The sequence below is a fragment of the Lolium rigidum genome, chromosome 5 (genome assembly GCF_022539505.1).
Source record: "Lolium rigidum isolate FL_2022 chromosome 5, APGP_CSIRO_Lrig_0.1, whole genome shotgun sequence".
NCBI lineage: Eukaryota > Viridiplantae > Streptophyta > Magnoliopsida > Poales > Poaceae > Lolium > Lolium rigidum.
Window position 1 is genome coordinate 20,528,300 of NC_061512.1, and position 24,024 is coordinate 20,552,323.

Consider the following 24,024-nt stretch of genomic DNA (forward strand, 5'->3'; position numbering starts at 1 on the left):
TATAGGAGGTAAATTCTTCACATCTTCAGGTTTAATACCCTTCTCTTTAAGAGACTTCTTGGCTTCCCTCATATCTTCATCATTTAATTTAATCATACCCCTCTTCTTCAATATCGGTGTCGGGGTTGGTTCAGGTGTAGACCAATCATCATGATTCCGGCCTATTTTAGCCAATAATTCTTCAGCGTACGTCCGGAGTTCTTTTCCTGAAAACACAACCAGCACAACTATCCAGGTATGCCCTAGACTCAATGGTTAGTCCACTATAAAATATATCAAGTAAATCATGCTTTTCCAAATCATGATCAGGCCGAGCTCTAATAAGAGAGCAAAATCTCGCCCAAGCCTCAGGCAATTTCTCTCCATCTTCCTGGTCAAAATTATAAATTCTCTGCAAAGCAATATGTTGAGCGCTAGCAGGAAAGTATTTTCGAAAGAAAACATCACGCAAGTCAATTGGACTTCTAATAGAACCAGGAGGCAAATTATTATACCAAGTTTTAGCATCATCCTTTAATGAGAAAGGAAAAATTTTAGCGACAAAATAAGTACGCATCTTGACATCATCGAGAAAACAAGCTACTCGAGTAGATAACTCAATCATGTGTTCAACAACACTTTCTTTTTCAGTACCACAAAAGGGTGTTTTCTCAACAATAGCTATATGAGATAGATCAAGAGAAAAATCATAATCTTTATCCTTAATGTTTATAGGAGATGTGGCAAATTTAGGATCGGGAGACAGTTTATATCTAACAGCATGTTCTGCAAGCAACTTTTTAATTTTTCTTGCATCAGTAGTAGCATTGCATTTTTCAATAAAATCATCATCAAGTTTCACATAATCTTCATCAAGATCATCACTAGAATATTCAACAGACTCAGGTGAATTAACAGGTGTAGCAGCATTTTCATTAGGAGTTTCAGTATTTTCAATTTGCCTAGACCTAGCAATTGTAGCATCTAGAAAATATCCTAACGAACCATCATTATCAAGCACAGCAGAAGCATCATCGCAATTATAAGAGGAATTTTCAGATTCAGCAGAAGTACCAGCATTTGAAGCTTGTGGTGGTGAAACAAGTTTACTTATCACAGATGGTGAATCAAGAGCAGCAGAGGTACTAAGAGTTGTATCTTTTCTTGTAGTGGATGGTAATATGGCGATCTTAGTATCGCGAGGTTTACCCATGATGGAGACTTTGCAGCGAACAATATCAATCCAAGTGAACTTCCAAATAAAGCTATGCTCCCCGGCAACGGCGCCCGAAAATAGTCTTGATGACCCACAAGTATAGGGGATCGCAACGGTCTTCGCGGGAAGTAAAACCCAATTTATTGATTCGACACAAGGGGAGACAAAGAATACTTGTAAGCCTTAACAACGGAGTTGTCAATTCAGTTGCACATGGAAACAGACTTGCTCGCAAGAGTTTATCGATAGTAACAGCTTTATAGCAAGTAACGGTAGCGAAATAACAAGCAGCAGAGTAACAAAGACAGCAGCAGTGATTATAGTAGACAACAGGATTAAAATAATGTAGGCACAGGGGACGGATTAACGGGCGTTGCATGGATGAGAGAAACTCATATAACAATCAAAGCGAGGGCATTTGCGGATAATAATAAAACGGTATCCAAGTACTAATCAATCAATAGGCATGTGTTCCATATTTAGTCGTACGTGCTCGCAATGAGAAACTTGCACAACATCTTTTGTCCTACCAGCCGGTGGCAGCCGAGCCTCTAGGGAAACTACTGGATATTAAGGTACTCCTTTTAATAGAATACCGGAGCAAAGCATTAACACTCCATGAACACATGTGATCCTCACATCACTACCATTCCCTCCAGTTGTCCCGATTTCTGTCACTTCGGGGCCATTGGTTCCGGACAGCGACGTCTGTATACAACTTGCAGGTAAGATCATAAACAACGAATATCTTCATGAATCAATAACATGTTCAGATCTGAGATCATGGCACTCGGGCCCTAGTGACAAGCATTAAGCATAACAAGTTGCAACAATATCATAAAAGTGACATCTACGGATACTAGGCACTATGCCCTAACGATCTTATGACTATTACATGACCAATCTCATCCAATCCCTACCATCCCCTTCAGCCTACAGCGGGGGAATTACTCACACATGGATGGGGGAAACATGGCTGGTCGATGGAGAGGCGTTGGTGGTGATGGCGGTGAAGATCTCCTCCTATTCCCCGTCCCGGCGAGGTGCCAGAACGGAGACTTCTGGCTCCCGAGACGGAGTTTCGCGATGTGGCGGCTCTCTGGAGGGTTTCTGGCGACTTCGACTTCCCTCCGTGCGTTTTTAGGTCGAGGGCGATAAGTAGTCCGAAGGAGGGCGTCGGGGGCCAGCCGAGGCCGCCACACACTAGGGCCGCGCGCCCCCTCCGGGCCGCGCCGCCCTATGGTGTGGGGCCCTCGGGCCTCCACCCGACTTGCCCTTCCGGCTCCGTGAGTCTTCCGGGAAAATAGGGCCTTCTGTATAAATTCCGAGGTTTTTCCCGAAAGTTGGATTTCGCACAAAAACGAGACACCAGAGCAATTCTGCTGAAAACAGCGTTAGTCCGTGTTAGTTGTATCCAAAATACACAAATTAGAGGCAAAACAATAGCAAAAGTGTTCGGGAAAGTAGATACGTTTTGGACGTATCAAGGTGCAAAGAATTGGAATTGTTTGGTTTGAAAAACTTCAAAACCAGGGGCTCAAAGTAGTGACCAGACTGAAATTGGCAGATTTGACCATCATTGCATGTGATCAAAATTTGAGTTCAAATTTGATTTGATTTGAGTTTCTTTGATTCCAAAAGTTGTAATAAGTGTTTAATAACATAGTACAACTAATGGTGAAAGCCAAATTGGTCTAGGTCAAAGATTTGTAAAAAGGGATTCCTATTTTCATACCCTCAGGTCCTTAGTTGTACTCAGTTTTCCCCAGCTCCTTAGTTTTTCCTCAGTTTCCCCCAAGCCTTTGTTTGAAATGCGCAGAAGCAGCTTAGACGACAGGATTCCCGTTTAGTTGATCGTTCTGTCACGTGTGGGGCCGCGTCGTGTGGGCCCGCGTCGCGTGGGGCTGGTAGAAAGGGACCGCGTGGGACAGGACGAGAAGCGTTTGGTTGCACGTGAGCAGGAGCTGGGTTCTGTCTCTCTCGGCCCCAAATTGGCATTATTAAGTGCACCTTTTTCCCCTCTTTCTCTCTCGTCCTTTTCACCAAATTAGTATAAAATCTAGAGAAGCTTGCATTTCTGACTTTCTTCAATTATTTGTGCCTTTTGGCCCTCGTTGTTTGCCCAATATGGCAGCAAATCTAGTACTCCCTCTGGTCCATATGTATGTAGTTAAATCTAGAAGCAAATCTCCAGGGTAATGTACGATAAATTCACAGTCATAGTAAATCAAGAAAACTAAGTACGGCCAACAAAATATAGTAGAATAGGGATAGATAATATGGATAGATAATAAGCTGCATACACAGCAGCCAACCTAGTAACAGGTTCTTCACAGCACCATCATACTAACATAACAACAAGGAATCCCTAGCTAACAACGAAGGGATCCCAACAACAAAATAGGAGGCAGCAGCAGCAGCACACGTCCAGGACTCCGCCTACCCCATCTGGCTATGCCTCCACTTGTTGCTCTTGCTCCCCTTGGGAGCCTTGGGCTTGAGCGGAGGCATGCCCCCGGCGGAGATCTCCACCCGCTGCAAGCTGCGGAGGTGCATGCCGAGCGCCCTGTGCTTGGCGCGGAAGGAGTGGACGTTCACCGTCGTGCCGACCTTGGGGAAGGTGGTGCTGATGTTCTCGGCATCCGTGACGAGGCGGTTGAAGTCCGTGGCGCCGAGTCTCCCGGTGCAGAAGGGGCACATGTAGACATCCTTGGCGAAGTAGGAGATGTACTGGCCGACCTGCAGCCTCCGCAGCACCTGGCGAGTCTTGACGTCCTCCTCCTCTTCGTCGCTGCCAACGTCGCTGCCAGACATCTGATCCATATCAAACAGAAACTAGTGAATGAGTTGCAACAATGACTAACGTGCATGATAACAAAGTTAGGAAAAACAGAGTCAGCCTCAGTTAGAGTGGACATTATTATATATCTACAGGGAAGGTGTTAGCAAATTAAAGCTCATGCACAACAAATTTCTACACAGCAATGGTTCGCTGAACCCTCCCTGTAAAAATTTGTGCCCAACGATTCATCATAGGCAAAGAAACAGATTCTAGATCTGAACTAGATCTGAACTTGAACACATTCAAAATTATTTGCAAAATTAAACGGTTGATATCTTTTGATTAGTGCATAAAATAACTGGTTGAGATCCCATGATTACTTGCATAAATAAACTGATTGAGATCCAATATTATTTGCATAAATTAACCGAACAGCCGAACCCCAAATCTTAAATGAAATCAAGAAGTGATCAAAACAAAATGGAATAAAATCGACGCCAATATTAGCCCAATACTCATCCATCTACACCAGCAAAACTAGGGTTCAAAAATGAATGGGGAACAAAAAAGGAAGCAAACCGTAGTTACCTCGTTCCATGGGTCCTCCAGGGAGGTGTCGTAGGGGTTCGGGGGCGGGACGTACGGCACCGGCTCATAGGGGTCCCATCCCGCCGGGATCTGACTGCGGCGGCAGCAGCCTCCGATGCACCGGCGGCGGCGGCGACGGCCGTTGAGGGGACGGCGCCGAAGATGGAGGCGTCGCGCTTCGAGCCTACCTCGACGATGGGATTGGCATTCTCCTTGTCCATCTCGCCGGAAGAGGAAGAGGAAGAGGGAGAGGGAGAGGGTTTTTTGCTTTGGAGAAGATGATGGGACGTGAGAGAGTTGGCGATGCGTGAGCGAGTGAGAGTGACAGAGAGAGTGCGAGGAGGCGTCTATAAAGGCGAGGGGTGGTTAATGCGACCCGCGTCCTACGCGTGCACGGTTGCACGTCTGCACGTCTTGGACTTCTGCAACACGACACGCGTCCACGATTGCACGTCTCGACTTCTCCACCGCGACCCGCGTCTACGCGTCAACAATTGCACGTGTCCTCGAGTCTAACCCTGGAAATTTAGATATACTCAGGTATACCCTCGAGTCTTATACTAGCATTTTTTGTGTGCTCAATTTTCCCCTTGAGTGCTAATACTGGCTAGTGCAATATACTCAGTTTTACCCTCAAGTGGCTGGTCAACAGAGAGTCAACAAATGGGATTAACTAGTTAAATGAGTCATTTAATGTGCAAAAAAATCTGAAAAAGAGTGGCACTTACTCATGGAGTCTTTACCACAAATTGCCACTTCTCAAATCATAGATAAATCATAGATAAATCAAGTTTTACCACAAATTGCCACTTCTCAAATCACCTAGTAGCTATGAAGGTGCATGGTTTTCCACAATAAGCCCTTCCCAAAACAGCTTCCCCCAAAACATACTTTGTCTAAATGAGGCCACAATTCTCACACTGATGTATATTTGTATTGCAAATAGTTTGAGGTAGGCCAAGATGGGTTTCATTGTACAAAACACGCATTTTCCATTTTTTAAATCTCAAATTTGAATCCCTTAGTCCGTTTACTACTCAGGTGCCCTTGGTTTCTTGATAGTACTCAGTTTTGCCCTCTCCCTTCACAAATTTTTCGCAGATGTGCAACATCGCCCTGATTGGTTTAGCCCATGTCACGCGGATCGTGCCCGCCGACCGTTGATCGTATGATCTAGGGAACAGGCAGGATAACCCCTCTCTCTCTCTGTTGGCGGTTAGCTTCCACCCTCTAAGTATGCCGAAGGGCGGTTTTCTGTATTATTTTTCACGCGCTAAAAATTATAAACTCTTTTAGGCGTTATTTTTCACGCAAAAAATGATAAACCATCACCGATTTGTTGTTGCCATTACTTTTCACGCAAAAAAATGATAAACCATCACCGATTTGTTGTTGCCATTACTTTTCACGCAAAAAAATGATAAACCATCACCGATTTGTTGTAGCCATTACTTTTCACGCAAAAAAAATGATAAACCATGACCGTTTTTTTGTTGCCATTACTTTTCACGCAAAAAAATGATAAACCATCAACAATTTGTTGTAGCCATTACTTTTCACGCAAAAAAATTGATAAACCATCACCGATTCCCTTTGTTGTAGCCATTACTTTTCACGCAAAAAATGATAAACCATCACTGATTTGTTGTAACCATTAATTTTCACGCAAAAAATGAGAAACCATCACTGATTTCTTGTAGCCATTACTTTTCACGCAAAAAATGATAAACCATCACCGATTTCTTGTAGCCATTACCTATCTTTGTATAGAATGATAAACCTATCACGTATGATTTTTGAGGTCATTAAGAGAAGGTAGAAAAAACCTAATTTGTTACAAAAGCTGGTTTCAGTGAGACCTAACCAAGTTTGGCATACATGATGGCATACCTATAACAACAAGGAATATCCAAAAGGGAAAGTTTCAGAAAATTTGAAATTTAGGGTGAAAATGATGCCATACATGATGCTGTTTTTCGAGGTTTTGACCTGAAAATCAATTGGGTATTATAAAGGGAAATAAAAAGTTCAAAAAATGTAAAAACGAAACAGTCTATCTATCTATGTATAGAAGATCAGCTGTATGAAATTTGAGATTATTTAGAGAAGGTAGAAAAAATCACCTTGTTAGAAAAGCTGGTTTCAGCGAGACGAAACTGCATGCGCTTAAGCAAAGTGATTTTTTCGAACATCTCCAAATGACCCCAAATTTTCCATACATGATGCCATACGTGTAACAACAAGGAACCCTATCTAAAAAGTGTCAAAAAAGTTTGCCCAACCGTATAGCTCTATCATAAAGAACCTCACCATGGCGCTAGTATAATTTTGGGATAGTTACAAACTTTCGTTACCTAACCTTCAACATGAAACTTGTTTCAAATTCATTTTGGCCTACAAGAAACAAATCCCAACTTGATTCGAGCACCACAGCCTCCAAACGATGCCGATGCCGATATCGGCATGGTTAGAACGGCTATGCTCGCCGCCACTGCTTGGTCAACGTCGGGATGCACCCTCAATCCCGTCCCCTCATTCGATCACTGACACACCAGAGATACCGCCGAGGCCAATGCCGAACGTACATGCTGATGCCAATGCCGAACATGCATGCACGCCGTTGTGGGCACGGCCACGCCGACCCGCTATGCTGCACGCCACAGACCGCTGCGAGGTCTTTCCCTTCGCCACCACACTCTCCTAGCACCCACCTATACACGCCAGAAAGGAGAGACACTAGTTTTCTCTACATTGCTCGCGTTCGTGTCCGACACGGTCAGTCAAAGTTTTGAGGTGGTCGTCGATGTCGTCGACCATTTCTTCTCTTCTTTGCATGGTTAAACGCGTCCAGTTCATATCTATCTAATGCGTCTGGTCTCGCCTCATGCAGTTCTTTGTGGACGTCGATCTCATCTCGGCACCCCGCATGCAACCTCCTCCGTGCCATCGCTGTAGAGCTCCGTTTAAAAATCTAATCCTACCCGTGTATTGCCCCTTGTATCAGCGTCATGGCCCCACTTGTCATTCGATATACCGAAGCCCCACTCGTTCGCGTTTTGGTTAGGGATACATCGATGCTTACGGTCAAACAAAGATGGATGGTCTGACGTGTCTTTGCGGGCTCTACGTGGCCCCACTAGTCAGAAGATAACAGTCAACCGCTGGGCAACCGGCCGTTACATCACGTGTGATGGTTTCAGACAAAGGCTTGGGTAAAACTGAGGAAAAACTAAGGAGCTGGGGAAAACTGAGCACAACAAAGGACCCGAGGGCACGAAAATAGAAATCCCTTGTAAAAATGGCATAAACCATATGTGAGGGTTTTGTGATTTTCTAACTTTGATTCTTTTCTTTTTCTTTGCTTCACTTAGGCATAGGTAAGGTTTATCTAGTGTTAGATTGAGTTGGGTAAAGGGTTCCAACCATTTGGGGAAAGTGTGGGTGCCTAGGTCAAGGATTGGTATTATGGCTAAGTGCCACATATGCCTCTATGCATATGTTTATTTTATTTTTGTTTCTCACTTGGATTAGTTGGTAAGTACTAGGTTAAGTTTGTTGAGGTATTTAAAATCATCTACACAAGGTAGAAAAGCCTAGGTAAAGGTTTTACTAAAAATAGTCATAGGCACATAGGCCTTTTTCTTATTTAATAACATTTCTTTTTGTATTTTGTTTTTAATGAATGGTGATAAGAGGGGTGAGGTTTAGGGTTTAGTGGGTTTTACAATGGTTCACCACCATTTAGAAAAGTAATAATGGTAGGGGTCAAGATTTACATATTAGGGCTATATGCCCACATATGTCTTTTTATTTTATTTTGGTTTTTCATATTTGATCCACTTTGTTTTGAGATGGTTAGGGTTTTAGGGTTTTGGAAGAATGTTCAATGTAACAAACAAACAATCATGGAGATAACACAAGCATTAGGTATGAGCACTATGCATAACACTTTATTTAATAAAAGTTTTTGTTGGTTCTCATTTTTGGAAACAGGAAAAATCATTTTCGCTTTGTTTCAAAATTTGGGATGTTACAACCCGGTCCGGAGGGCGCCCCATTCAATGGCCGCAAGGGCCCGCTCGAGTTCGACGGCGCCGGTGCTGAGGAGGAGGAGGAGGAGGAGGAGGAAGAGGGGGAGGGGGACGCGGTGGAGGACGACGAGGACGAAGAGGAGCATGTACACCGGGCAGATCACGATGAGTTCATCGTGAGCGACGGGCCTACATCGACTCAGGATGCGCCGTCAGCGTCGGCGTCGGCATCGCCCTACAACAAACCCTTCTTTTAATTCTATCGTCGGCCTGTAATATGATCGCGCGCCCAGTACTTTGATCGCCGCTACTGTGATCGCGCTGACTTCGGCGGGAGCGATCTCTTTTGAATGCAAACTATTTGAATTCCTCGTTGTGGATGGCCTTTAGAGCATTGATGACCCACAAGTATAGGGGATCGCAACAGTCTTCGAGGGAAGTAAAACCCAAATTTATTGATTCGACACAAGGGGAAGCAAAGAATACTTATAAGCCTTAACAACTGAGTTGTCAATTCAGCTGCACCTGGAAAAGCACTAATAACAGGGGTGATGTGAAAGCAGCAGTAATATGAGAGCAATAGTAACGATAACACAGCGAGCGATACTAAGTAACACGAGGCGATGGCACCGGAAAATAGTTGATACTACTTCCAATGACATATAGAACGAGTATAGGATGATAAGAGATGGACCGGGGTTCCCAGCTATCTACACTAGTGGTAACTCTCCAATAACAAGTGTTGGGTGAACAAATTACAGTTGGGCAATTGATAGGATTGAAATAGCATTAAGGCAGAACATCAAGTCTATTAATCATGTAGGCATGTTTTCCATATATAGTCATACGTGCTCGCAATGAGAAACTTGCATAACATCTTTTGTCCTACCAGCCGGTGGCAGCCGGGCCTCAAGGGAAACTATCGGCAATTAAGGTACTCCTTTTAATAGAGCACCGGAGCAAAGCATTAACACTTGGTGAAAACATGTGATCCTCATATCTAAGCCTTCCCCTCCAGTTATCCCGATTGCTTCGTCACTCGGGGCCTCGGGTTCCGGACATAGACATGTGCAAACAACTTGTAGATACAATCTAAGCAATAATTATAGAGCTCAAATCTAAGATCATGCCACTCGTGCACTAGTGACAAGCATTAAACACAACAAGATTGCAGCAACAATAACTTCACAAACTTATATAGATAGACTGATCATAATGTAACAATTCATCGGCTCCCAACAAACACAACACCGATTACATCAGATGGATCTCAATCATGTAAGGCAGCTCATGAGATCATTGTATTGAAGTACATGTGAGAGAGAGTACCAACTAGCTACAGCTAGAACCCATAGTCCATGGGGGAACTACTCACGGAGCATGATGGAGGCGGTGACGTTGATGGAGATGGCTTCCGGGGGCACTTCCCCGTCCCGGCGGTGTGCCGGAACAGAGATTCTGTCCCCCGAAACGGAGTTTCGCGATGGCGGCGGCACCCCTGGAGTCTTTCTGGAGTTTCGTCAATTGGTATCGAGGTTTTAGGTCGCGAGGGACTTTATAGGCAAAGAGGCGGAGTCGGAGGGGCCACGGGGCCCCCTCCCCATAGGCTGGCGCGGCCAGGGGCCACCGCGCCGCCGTATGGTGTGGGCCCCCTGCTGCCCGCCTCCGACTCTCCTTCGGTGTTCGGAACCTTCCGGGGAAAATAAGATATTTGGTCTTTGTTTCGTCGAATTCCGAGAATATTGCCCGAACAGCCTTTACGGAACCAAAAATAACGAGAAAACAGGAACTGGCACTTCGAGCATCTTGTTAATAGGTTAGTTCCGGAAAATGCATGAAATCATTATAAAGTGTGAGCAAAACATGTAGGTATTGTCATAAAACTAGCATGGAACATCAGAAATTATAGATACGTTGGAGACGTATCAAGCATCCCCAAGCTTAGTTCCTACTCGCCCTCGAGTAGGTAAATGATAAAAATAATAATTTCTGAAGTGACATGCTACCAACATAACCTTAATCATACTATTGTAAAGCATATGAGATGAATGAAGTGACTCAAGACAATGATCTATAGTTTGCTAACAAATAGATAACATATAGCAAAACTTTTCATGAATAGTACTTTCAAGACAAGCATCAAAAAGTCTTGCATAAGAGTTAACTCATAAAGCAATAAATTCTTAATAAGAGGTTTTGAAGCAACACAAAGAAAGATTTAAGTTTCAGCAATTGCTTTCAACTTTCAACATGCATATCTCATGGATAATTGTCAACACAAAGTAATATAATAAGTGCAAATAAGCAAGTATGTAAGAATTAATGCACAGTTGACACAAGTGTTTGCTTCTAAGATAGAAAGAAGTAGGTAAATTGACTCAACATAAAGTAAAAGATAGGCCCTTCGCAGAGGGAAGTAGGGATTAAATCATGTGCTAGAGCTTTTTAAGTTTTGAAATCATATAGAGAGCATAAAAGTAAAGTTTTGAGAGGTGTTTGTTGTTGTCAACGAATGGTAGCGGGTACTCTAACTACCTTATCAACCAGACTTTCAAGAGCGGCTCCCATGAAGGACGTTATCTCTACCAGCAAGGTAGATCATCCCTCTTCTCTTTTGTTTACACATGTACTTTAGTTTCATTATTGAATGACACTCCTCCCAACCTTTTGCTTACACAAGCCATGGCTAACCGAATCCTCGGGTGCCTTCCAACATTCTCATACCATGAAGGAGTGTCTATTTGCAAAATTAAGTTGCTTACTGATAGATCAGGACAAAACATGTGAAGAGAATTATTAATGCAAGTTAATTAATTGGGGCTGGGAACCCCATTGCCAGCTCTTTTTGCAAAATTATTGGATAAGCGGATGAGCCACTAGTCGATTGTGAAGGTCTGTCAGAAGTAAATGACAAGATCGAAAGATAAAACACCACATACTTTCTCATGAGCTATAAAACATTAACACAAATAAGAGATAATAGCTTTTGAATTGTTTAAAGGTAGCACATGAAGTATTTACTTGGAATGGCAGAAATACCACATAGTAGGTAGATATGGTGGAGACAAATGGCATAGGTTTTGGCTCAAGGTTTTGGATGCACGAGAAGCATTCCCTCTCAGTAAAAGGCTTTGGCTAGCAAGGTTGTTTGAAGCAAACACAAGTATAAACCGGTACAGCAAAACTTACATAAGAACGTATTGCAAGCACTATAAGACTCTACACTGTCTTCCTTGTTGCTCAAACACTTTTACCAGAAAATATCTAGACCTTAGAGAGACCAATCATGCAAACCAAATTTTAACAAGCTCTACGGTAGTTCTCCACTAATAGGTTTAAACTACATGGTGCATGAGCTTAAACATGATCTACTTGAGAGCTCAAAACAATTGCCAAGTATCAAATTATTCAAGACAATATGAAGCATTTTCTGTTTCCAACCAAATAACAACAAGTGCTCCAGCTTTTAGCTTTCGCTATGAACATTAAAATAAAGTTAAGAACACCAGTGTTCATATGAAAAAGCGGAGCGTGTCTCTCTCCCACACAAGGATTGCTAGGATCCGAATTTATTCAAACACAAACAAAAATAAAAGCACACAGACGCTCCAAGTAAAGCACATATGATGTGACTGAATAAAAATATAGTTTCACTAGAAGTGACCTGATAAGTTGTTGATGAAGAAGGGGATGCCTTGGGCATACCCAAGCTTAGATGCTTGAGTATTCTTGAAATATGCAGGGATGAACCACGAGGCATCCCCAAGCTTAGACTTTTCACTCTTCTTGATCATATATCATCCTCCTCTCTTGACCCTTGAAAATTTCTGCCACACCAAACTTCTCATAAACTTCATTAGAGGGGTTAGTACTCAAAAAAAACTTAAATACACTTTGGTCCTGTTGTGACACATTGCAAGAACTCAATAAAACATTAGCTACAGCTCTCCACGTCTAGAAAGCCTTACTTAAAGTCCACAAGAGACAATGCAAAAAACAGAGACAGAATCTGCCAAAACATAACAGCCAATAAAGACGAATTTTTAAGAGGTACTTCCGTTGCTCAACTAAGAAAACTTAAAACTAATGAAAGTTGCGTACATATCTGAGGAACACGCATGAAAATTGGCAGATTTTTCTGAGTTTCCTACGGAGAGACCTAATCAAATTCGTGACAGATAGAAATCTGTTTCTGCGCAGAAATCCAAATCTAGCATCAACCTTCTATTAGAGACTTTACTTGGCACAAAAACATGATAAGGAGAGGTTGCTATAGTAGTAACAACTTCCAAGACACAACAAAACAGTAGCAAAATAAAAACATGGGTTATCTCCCAAGAAGTGCTTTCTTTATAGCCATTAAGATGGGCTCAGCAATTTTAATGATGCTCTCATAAGGATGAGAGTTGAAGCAAAGAGAGCATCAAAAGCAAGTATGAAACAAATTTAAGTCTAACCCGCTTCCTATGCATAGGAATCTTGTACACAAATAAATTCATGAAGAACAAAATGACAAGCATAGCAAGATAAAACAAGAGTAACTTCAAAATTTTCAGCATGTAGAGAGGTGTTTTAGTAGCATAAAAATTTCTACAACCATATTTTCCTCTCTCATAATAATTTCCAGTAGCATCATGAACAAACTCAACAATATAACTATCACATACAACATGCTTTTCATGATCTACAAACACATAATTTTTATCAAGCTCAAAAATAGTGGAATAAAAACTTTCAAACCTACTTTTATCAATAATATAACAAGATGATTGATCAATCTCAAGAGATATGGGACTCCTAGATAAAGTCAAGACCTCTCCAATCCCATTTTCATTAGTAGTACAATTAATATTATCAAGTAACATAGGACCGTCATCTAGAGCTTTATCATAAACATTTGCTAAGCAAAACTCTTTAGTACCATGCATTTCGGTATCAGGCACAAACAAAGCATTATCATAAGATTTATCAAAATAGCATGAATTATCATGAATAACAGTAGCATAATTATTCTCACAAGTTTTACTCATAGGGAATATTTGAAGAGAATCCACAAGAACATAACATTCATCCTCCTTTGGTAAGCATGGAGGACAATCAAATAGTGTAAGAGATAAAGAGTTACTCTCATTAGAAGGTTGGCATGGGTAGCTAATCCATTCTTCCTCCTTTTGTTCATCACTCTCCTCCTCTTTTTCATCCAATGAGCTTTCGGGTTCATCAATTTCCTCCTCTTTTCCATCCAATGAGCTTTCAGGTTCATCAATTTCTTCTTTCACAGGTTCCTGCAATATGTGAGTGCATTCTTGTGCATTAATGAGTCTCTCTTTATAATCAATGATATAAGGATTATCACTGTAACTTTCTATGCAAAAAATTTGGATAGAAGAGACATAATCTTTAAGGTCCTTACAAGCAACACAAGTTTCATAATTTTTAGACATGAAGGATTCTATCTCAGAGGCTCACATAAATAACACAAATTGTTCTACCTCTTCGAGCCCAAAATGAATATAGTTATTCCAATTATAGTTCTTAATTAAAACTTCTTCACTAAAGCTACATTGAAATTTAAGATGTTTAGTATCCTGTTTAGAGCAACAGTTTATATCATGGCGTTTAAGCAAGATTTTAGCAATTGTATTCAATTTTTCTATCACAACACTCATAACTTTACCCGTTCTTAATTCTCTATAATTCATATATATTTCAATAAGCTCCAAATAGGTTGTGGGTTCTCCCATAACAACAGTTTTAAATTTTTCAGTTTTTCAAATTTTTATGGATTTTCGGGTATATAAGAAAAATAAAACAAAACAAAAACAAACTCGACAAAAGTAAACTAAGAAAAATAATACTAGACAGAAATAAACTAAGCACAAATAAACTAGACAAAAGTAAACTAAGCAAAACAAAATAAAATAAAACAGAGAGAGAGGTGGAGTGTACTCCCTAGGTGAACTTATGAGTAGAGCTATGCCTCCCCGGCAAAGGCGCCAGAAAATAGTCTTGATGACCCACAAGTATAGGGGATCGCAACAGTCTTCGAGGGAAGTAAAACCCAAATTTATTGATTCGACACAAGGAGAAGCAAAGAATACTTATAAGCCTTAACAACTGAGTTGTCAATTCAGCTGCACCTAGAAAAGCACTAATAACAGGGGTGATGTGAAAGCAGCAGTAATATGAGAGCAATAGTAACAGTAACACAGCAGACAGATGAATAAGTAACACGAGGCGATGGCACCGTAAAATAGTTGATACTACTTCCAATGACATATAGAACGAGTATAGGATGATAAGAGATGGACCGGGGTTCCCATCTATCTACACTAGTGGTAACTCTCCAATAACAAGTGTTGGGTGAACAAATTACAGTTGGGCAATTGATAGGATTGAAATAGCATTAAGACAGAACATCAAGTCTATTAATCAAGTAGGCATGTTTTCCATATATAGTCATACGTGCTCACAATGAGAAACTTGCATAACATCTTTTGTCCTACCAGCCGGTGGCAGCCGGGCCTCAAGGGAAACTACTGGCAATTAAGGTACTCCTTTTAATAGAGCACCGGAGCAAAGCATTAACACTTGGTGAAAACATGTGATCCTCATATCTAAGCCTTCCCCTCCAGTTATCCCAGTTGCTGTCACTCTGGGGCCTCGGGTTCCGGACATAGACATGTGCAAACAACTTGTAGATACAATCTAAGCAATAATTATAGAGCTCAAATCTAAGATCATGCCACTCGTGCACTAGTGACAAGCATTAAACACAACAAGATTGCAGCAACAATAACTTCACAAACTTATATAGATAGACTGACCATAATGTAACAATTCATCGGATCCCAACAAACACAACACAGATTACATCAGATGGATCTCAATCATGTAAGGCAGCTCATGAGATCATTGTATTGAAGTACATGGGAGAGAGAGTACCAACTAGCTACAGCTAGAACCCGTAGTCCATGGGGGAACTACTCACGGAGCATGATGGAGGCGATGGCGTTGATGGAGATGGCTTCCGGGGGCACTTCCCCGTCCCGGCGGCGTGCCGGAATAGAGATTCTGTCCCCCGAAATGGAGTTTCGTGATGGCGGCGGCACCCCTGGAGTCTTTCTGGAGTTTCGTCAATTGGTATCAAGGTTTTAGGTCGCGAGGGACTTTATAGGCGAAGAGGCGGAGTCGGAGGGGCCACGGGGCCCCCTCCAAATAGGCTGGCGCGGCCAGGGGGCCACCCGCGCCGCCATATGGTGTGGGCCCCCTGCTGCCCGCCTCCGACTCTCCTTCGGTGTTCTGGAACCTTCCGGGAAAATAAGATATTTGGTCTTTGTTTCGTCGAATTCCGAGAATATTGCCCGAACAGCCTTCCTGGAACCAAAAACAGCAGAAAACAGGAACTGGCACTTCGGCATCTTGTTAATAGGTTAGTTCCGGAAAATGCATGAAATCATTATAAAGTGTGAGCAAAACATGTAGGTATTGTCATAAAACTAGCATGAACATAAAAAATTATAGATACGTTGGAGACGTATCAAGCATCTCCAGTCGCTCCCCCAAAGCGTCCCCCAAAGCAATTTGGGGCGCGCTGGACCAAAAATGAGTTCCAGCCGCGTCCCCCAAACCCCATTTTTGTCCGGCGCTGCCCGATACGGTGTCCGGCGCACCGAGCCCGTCCCCGTCCCACAGGGGACGCTCTGGGCACGCCGGACACAACGAAAAGCGAGGCGAACCGACGCGGGCCCGACGCGTCAGCGGCTCGGAAGGCTAAAACCCCGTAGCCTACCTTTGGTCAAGCGACGTTAATGGCGTCCCTGTTTTCGCAGGCGACGCAGAGACGCGTCTCCTCGTGCATGGCCGCGTGGTCGTCCGCGCCGGCGTTATTGCGTGCAACCACCCCGCTGCCGCCGCTGTACATTAAGACGCCCTGCAGTTCGTCCCAATTTCTCACCGCTCCCAAACCTTCTTGTCGCCGCCTCCCCCCTCGCAGATCTTCTCCTCGCCGCTCCAAACAATGTCGACCTCGTCCTCCCGCAAGATGGCCGCGGCGAACGGCTTCGGCCGCGGCAGCCTGACCGTGCCGGAGGCGTGGGCGCTGTACCACGCCGGCTATACAATCCCGCCGGACATGCGGCTGCCAAGCAGCGGCGGCTGGAAGATGGTCGTGAACGGCATTGGCGTCCCGCCGCCGCCGAAGCCGGGCACAGAGCAATGGAGGGACGGCATCAGGGCCCGGCGGGCTCAACTCACCGCCGCCGAGCGGCAGGATCCGACGTGGGCGGCCAACAACAACGACGACTGGTGGAAGACGTACTTCAAGGCGAAGTACGACGTCGAGATGCACAACACCCAGGGGCTCGTCGGCGGGCCTACCAGCTGGAACAAGGACGGTCGCGCCCTCTTCTGGGGCGTTCCGGAGCGAACCCTCGAGAACGTCATCCGCGGCATCCGCAACGGCGCTCCAAGGTTGGAGACGCCGTCGTTGCTGCCACCGTCTCCTCGAGGACCACCGCAATGGCAGCCGAGGAGGACGACGTACTCGTCCTCCTCGCACTCTTCTTCCTCAGGACCGGCACGATCGACGCCGTCCTCGTCGTATCGCTCGGCGCCCTACACTGTCCCCAAACGGGAGGTGAAGGAGGAGCCGGCGACGCCCGTCAACACGAGGCGTGGCGGCAGCGGCAGCGGCAGCCGGCGGCCGCAAGGGAGGCGCGGCGGCGCCCTCCTCATCCCGAAGTCGGAGGTGAAGGAGGAGCCGGAGGAAGCGTCGCAGGCGGTGCTACTGGCGGAGTACGAGCGGCAGCAGCGGCTCATTGCCAGCAGCGACGACCCCGAGGACTGCCCAGGGTTGTGGGCGTCGTTCTTGGCGTCCATGAACGACAAGGACGCCTGGAGGGGCGACGTCGACATGGCGATCGCCATGTTCATCCGCGACTCCGGCAAGCCGCTCGTGGACCTCACCGACGACGGCGACGCAGGACCAAGCGGCTTGGTGAAGGACGAGCCCGTCGACGAGCGCGTCAAGCAGGAGGTCGTCACCGACGAGATGTGTAACTTCCGCCAGTACTACGACGCCTCCGGCCGCCGCAAGTACTTCTAGATTAGGTTTAGCTTAAATTTAGTCAAATTTGTTCGAATCTATGTAAGTTTGGACGAATCTAATCGAATCTCGTTCAGTTTAAAATTTCCGAAATTTTGTTTGGGGGAGGCGACTAGGGAGCGACGTCCCCCAAACGCGGCACGAACGAAACACGTCCCCAAAACGCTCCGACGCGTTTTGGGGGACGGTTTGGGGGACGCGGCTGGAGATGCTCTTAGGGACGCGACCGACGTCCCCCAAACGCCGCACGAATAAAAGTCGTCCTCCAAACGCTCGATCTAGCGCTGTTTGAGAACGGTTTAGGGGACGCGACTGAAGATGCTCTAACATGGACACAAGACGATTCTGAAATCTGTGATGAAGAATAGTCGATCTGACACGTGGAGACTTCCAAGTTGGTTGCGCCATATATATATATCCAGTTGCGCTACATTAGGGTCCATGTTTGCTTGAATTCAACCGAGCTCTAAAAAAATCCGAGCTACTTGAAAATGACGTATGCATCTTTGATCATGTAGGATGTTTTTCCATCAATCGAAAATGATCATGTAGGATATTTTTCCAAACTTCCTGAGGTGGTCACTCCCTCCTTCTATGTCTTGGTCTGAAATTCCGTGTCTGACAGGACAGAGGGTGACTCTGAAGTTTGAGCCGAAGAATAGTCGCCTTCTACCTCTAGCTGAGAAAAATCGGTCTAAATTTGTGGCTACAAGATTCGCCAAGAAGACTGACTTCATCAATGCCATAGCTCATGCTCCTTTTGCACCATGAGATCGAATACGCACCTCTTCTTCTTCTCGTCCCTCATCCTCCTCGTTTGCTTTCTTACCCATGAAACCTTCGCCAACACAACTGAAACCAGCTCCTCCGCCGTGGACGCAGGTTTCGGTGGGTGCCAACGCTGGTGCGGCGGCACCACCGTCCCCTACCCTTTTGGCTTCTCTGCCGGCTGCCCCATCAACCTGTCCTGCGACGCCACCACCTCCACGCCGAGCCTCCCATCCGGAGGAGGAGACAATGGCACGTCCTACCGCATCCTTGCCTTCAACTCCACCACCTCCACCGTAGTCCTTGTCCTCCGATCGTCGTGTAGCCGTAGCTTTACCGATGCCAGAAGGACGCTCTCCGGCGCCAACTACGGCGTCTCATCCCGTACCGGTCTGTTCCTTCGTGGCGGATGCCGCGAGACCAACTCGACCGCATGCGCCGTGCCAGCGGCCGTCTTGTCCAGTCTGGCCAGCACGGCGCAGTGCGGTGACAAGAACACGACCTCGGCCGCTGGCGGTGTCGCGTGTGTCGCGTCCAACTCGCCGAACGCCACGTCCGCGGGCGGTTTCCTGCCGTGGGATAAGGCGGATAATACAACTTGCGACAACCTGCTGACCTCCGCGTTGTTCGCGGGCACGGCGGAGGGGACAGGATCGCTGGAGTTCGGCTTGGCGGAGCTTGGCTGGTGGCTCAACGGGACGTGCGCCGGCGGCAGCGAGCGATGCGCGGCGAACGCGACGTGCTCCAACGTGGCAACGCCGAGCGGGGTGCAGGGGCACCGGTGCTCGTGCGTCGCGGGGATGGGCGGCGACGGCTTCTCCGCCGGCGAGGGATGCTACCTCACAGTCAAAGGTGAGTCATGTTGAGCCAGTGCTTCCAAAATTATGCCGCTGGGCACGGGTTCTTTCGTCTGAGAAACTTCCTGAGGTCCAGGTCTGAAATTCTGTGTCTGACAAGGACACAGAATGACTCTGAAGTCCGCGCTGAAGAATAGTCGCCTTCTACCTCAAGCTGAGAAAAATGGGTCTAAATTTGTGGCTACAAGATTCGCCAAGAAGACTGACTTCATCAATGCCATAGCTCATGCTCCTTTTGCACCATGAGATCGAATACGCACCTCTTCTTCTTCTCGTCCCTCATCCTCCTCGTTTGCTTTCTTACCCATGAAACCTTCGCCAACACAACTGAAACCAGCTCCTCCGCCGTGGACGCAGGTTTCGGTGGGTGCCAACGCTGGTGCGGCGGCGCCACACCCGTCCCTTACCCTTTTGGCTTCTCTGCCGGCTGCCCCATCGTCCTGTCCTGCAACGACAACACCTCCACGCCGAGCCTCCCATCCGGAGGAGGAGACAATGGCACGTCCTACTCCTACATCATCCTCGCCTTCAACTCCACAGCCTCCACCATCCTCCTTGCCATCCCATCGTGGTGCAGTCGCAGCATCCCTGACGCCAGAAGGACGCTCTCCGGCGCCAACTACGGCGTCTCGTCCCGCACCAGCCTGTTCCTCCGTGGCGGATGCAGCGAGACTAACTCGACCTCATGCACCGTGCCCCGGGCCGTCAAGTCCAGGCTGCTGCGCACGGCGGAGTGCGGTGTCGATGACACGGCCTCGGCTGCTGGCGCTATGGCGTGCATCGCGTCCAACTCGCCGAACGCCACGTCCGCGGGCGTTTTCCTGCAGTGGGATTAGGCGGATAATACAACTTGCGACAACCTGCTGACCTCCGCGTTGTTCGCGGGCACGGCGGAGGGGACAGGATCGCTGGAGTTCGGCTTGGCGGAGCTTGGCTGGTGGCTCAACGGGACGTGCGCCGGCGGCAGCGAGCGATGCGCGGCGAACGCGACGTGCTCCAACGTGGCAACGCCGAGCGGGGTGCAGGGGCACCGGTGCTCGTGCGTCGCGGGGATGGACGGCGACGGCTTCTCCGCCGGCGATGGATGCTACCTCAAACTCAAAGTCAAAGGTGAGTCATGTTGAGCGAGTGCTTCCAAAATTATGTGCTGCACGCCACAGGGTTCGGCCCGCAAGAGATCTCGCGGTGTAAACTGTGGAATCTAAGACAGAGAACAACAACAACGATGAATTCAGAAAGAGAGAGAGTTTTGGTGCGGTGATCAACTGACCGCTTTTCTTGTTTCTCTTTGCTATTTATTTGCAAACGAAAGTGAGACGTGGTGATCGTGCCCACCGACTTGGACGTGCCATCCCACGTCCAGGAGCAAGTCCACGCTCTGCTAAGATATCGGATCAGCCCGTACATGCACGAGGCCAACCCATCTACGGTGAAACTGATAAACCCTAAAAACTAGCAACTAACTGACGAAACTGAACTTTAGCTAAGAACTAAACAACGGCTAGATTATTTTCCAACATACTCCCCCTAAGCTAGCCGTAGTCTCTTACTTGACAGTCACCATGCCAATCTTTGCACGAAGCTCCAGGAATCTTGTGCGTCCGAGAGGCTTAGTGAGGATGTCAGCGAGCTGCGCGTCAGTGCTGACGTAGTCGACATCGAGCTTGCCAGCCTCAACGCATTCGCGGATGTAGTGGAAGCGAACCTCGATGTGCTTGGTCCGCTCATGAAAGACGGGATTTTTGCACAGCTGGATCGCTGACTTGTTGTTGATGAAGATCGTCGTGGTGCCGTAGTTCTTCTTCACCAAGTCCTTGAGCAGGCACTGGAGCCACACTCCTTGGCAAGCTGCCGTCGACGCGGCGACGTACTCAGCCTCGCATGAGCTGAGTGCCACGACTTTCTGCTTCTGCGACTGCCAGGTGACAGGATTGCCACCAAGCATGAAGAGGGTGCCGGAGGTGCTCTTCCGATCATCCACGTCCCCGGCCATGTCTGAGTCGCTGAATCCAATCAGTTCTTCGTCGCCGTCACTGGTGTACCTGCAGCCGAGGTTGATTGTACCGGCGATGTAGCGCAGCAGGTGCTTGACTGCGGCGAGGTGCTCGGTTGTAGGCGCTTCCATGAAGCGGCTCACGTATCCGACGGCGAACGAGATGTCCGGCCGGGTGTGCACTAGGTAGCGCAGACACCCAACCACGCTACAGTAGAAGGTGGGATCCGTCGGGGCAGCCTTGCAATGCTTGCTTAGCTTCAGACGATGCTCCATGGGAACTTGGGCAGGGTTGCAATCCGCCATGCCCGCCCGTTCCAGCAGCTTGCTTGCATACGCGCCCTGCGACAAGGTGATGCTGCTCGCGTTCTGCTGGACTTCGATGCCGAGGTAGAAGTGGAGCAGGCCAAGGTCGCTCATGCGAAACTTGTCCATCATCTGATGCTTGAAGCGAGCGATCTCCTCCGTGTCCGCGCCTGTGACGATCAGGTCGTCCACATAAACTCCGAGGAGTAGCCGCGAGCGCCCTTCTCCTCGAGCGTACATGGCGTGCTCGGAGGGGCTGCTGATGAAGCCGAGCTCCTTCAGTGTGCTGTCAAGCTTGATGTTCCATGCGCGTGGAGCTTGCCGCAGCCCATACAGCGTCTTGTGGAGACGGTACACCTTGTGCTCCTCCCCCTCGCGCTCGAACCCCGGCGGCTGGCTGACGTAGACTTCCTCCTGCAAGTCACCATTGAGAAAAGCTGACTTGACATCAAGGTGGTGGAGCTGCCACTTCTCCCTTGCTGCCACCGCCGCCAAGAGACGCACGGAGTCGAGGCGCGCAACGGGAGCGAAGACTTCGGCGAAGTCCACTCCTTCGCGCTGCGCGTACCCCTTGGCGACCAAGCGGGCCTTGTGCTTGACGACCGCGCCGGCGGCGTCCTTCTTCGTCTTGTACACCCACTTGAGCCCGATGGGGCGATGTCCACGTGGAAGATCAGTGAGGGACCAGGTCCCGTTCTCCTCGATCGAGCTCAGCTCCTCCACCATTGCCTGGTGCCAGCAGTCGTGTGGTTCTGCATCAGCAAAGGTGTTTGGCTCGTCGATGAAGAAGAGGTGCCCGTGCTGTGGAGGTGCGGGCTCGTCACTGCCCACGAGATCCGCGACGAGGCGGAAGCGATGTGGGTGCGTCGGGTCATCGTCAGCATCCAACGTTTCCTCGAACGATGATGGAGGCGAGACGATGTGGCGGGCGCCGGGGCCTGCTGGCGTCGAGCTTGGTTCAGCAAGGTCCGGTGTTGCTGGAGACCCTGGTGCTGGTGGCATTCCTGGCGTGGGAGGAGTCGATGCTGAGGTGGGCGCGGTCGGTGTCGTCGGTGTGTCGAGCTCGTGTGGTGCAGCAGATACCGGTGCTCCCCCGTGCACCATGTTCTCGACCACGAACGACACCTCCTCGTTCGTGTCTCCTGCGCTGCTCCAGTCCCAGCTCGCCTCCTCGTCGAACACGACGTCTCTGGACACGTGCACGCGGTTTGCCGCCGGGTCGAAGAGACGATAGACCTTGGAGCCCTGCTCGTACCCGAGGAAGACCATGGCGATGCTCCTGTCGTCCAGCTTCTTGAGCCCAGGCCGCGTCACCTTGACGTGTGCGACGCAGCCGAAGACGCGGAGGTGAGCCACGTCCGGCTTGCGCACGTGCCAAGCTGCGGTGACCCAGCATACCACTGCATGTTGTAGTATACAAGTCGTTGATATGATCTTCATGAAGGGACTTCTTCACAAATATCACATCCCTCAGAGTGGTACAACAGAAACATTGCAGGTCATAACACTCGATAAAATATTACAATCATGGTCTTAACAAGTTGGTATTCTCACAGGTCCGATGAGAACACCCTACAACATAAGGTACTAGTACAAACCAACTTAGATATGAAAAGAGCTCAGCAACTTATTTAAGTATGCCACTACGCTGCTCGGCTCTATACTACTCAGATATATCACTACTCCTCCACCTCCATGTCATCGGGTCCGTAGACTATCCCATAGTCTACTCCTTCAACTCCTCCGGAAAGATCAGGTTCCTCGTAGACCAGCTCGTAGTTTCCGTCTGGTGCTCCATCGGTGATGGCCTCCACTTCTGTATCACAGTCTAGCAAGGGTGTCGAAATAAAGTGAGTACAGGGGTACTCAGCAAGTTCAAAAGAGTAAAAGGTGTTTGATGCACTAGCTACGACCTTCGATCGAGAAAATCTTAGGTCAATGCATGTTTCGAAATCATTTCTTCAAAAGGTTTATTTTATTCCGAAAACTATGCTCGTCGGTCTTCACGAAGTTGACTAGAACTTCACGGAGTTCCTTTCTGCCGCGTTCGCGGTTCCCTTCCCGGAACAGGGAGTGACGACCACAATTCTTGATACCCTCTGCAGAGGTGCGTTACTTTTCCCATAAGAGATCTCACCCTTTTTGCCATCACGAGGGACTTGCCCCCGTTCACACTTCCTGGGTGTGAGGCCAGGTATAAAGATCCAAGCCCACACCGCCTTCTCCGCGACCCTGCAAAACCCACCCTTTTGTCCATCCGTACACCCCCGGTAGACATCTCCCGTTCATACGGCTTTACCCACGGTGTACGTCGGACAATCCTTCATAGACGGTAGAGCCTCTCATCCAAACGTCCGGATGGGGATTTTAAAGGCTATCCCAACCTACGGCGTGCCTC

The 24,024-nt window shown here is 47.4% G+C and overlaps 1 protein-coding gene across 1 annotated transcript in view; it reads left to right on the forward strand.

Moving 5' to 3' along the window:
- Positions 1 to 18,305: 18,305 nt before the first annotated feature.
- LOC124654076 (L-type lectin-domain containing receptor kinase IX.1-like) overlaps positions 18,306 to 24,024 on the forward strand; it is an 11,502-nt gene continuing 5,783 nt past the window's right edge. The window contains exon 1 of the mRNA XM_047193109.1: positions 18,306 to 19,331. Coding sequence (XP_047049065.1) covers positions 18,470 to 19,331 — 862 coding nt within the window. The 5' untranslated portion in view covers positions 18,306 to 18,469. The remainder of the gene's footprint in view (positions 19,332 to 24,024) is intronic.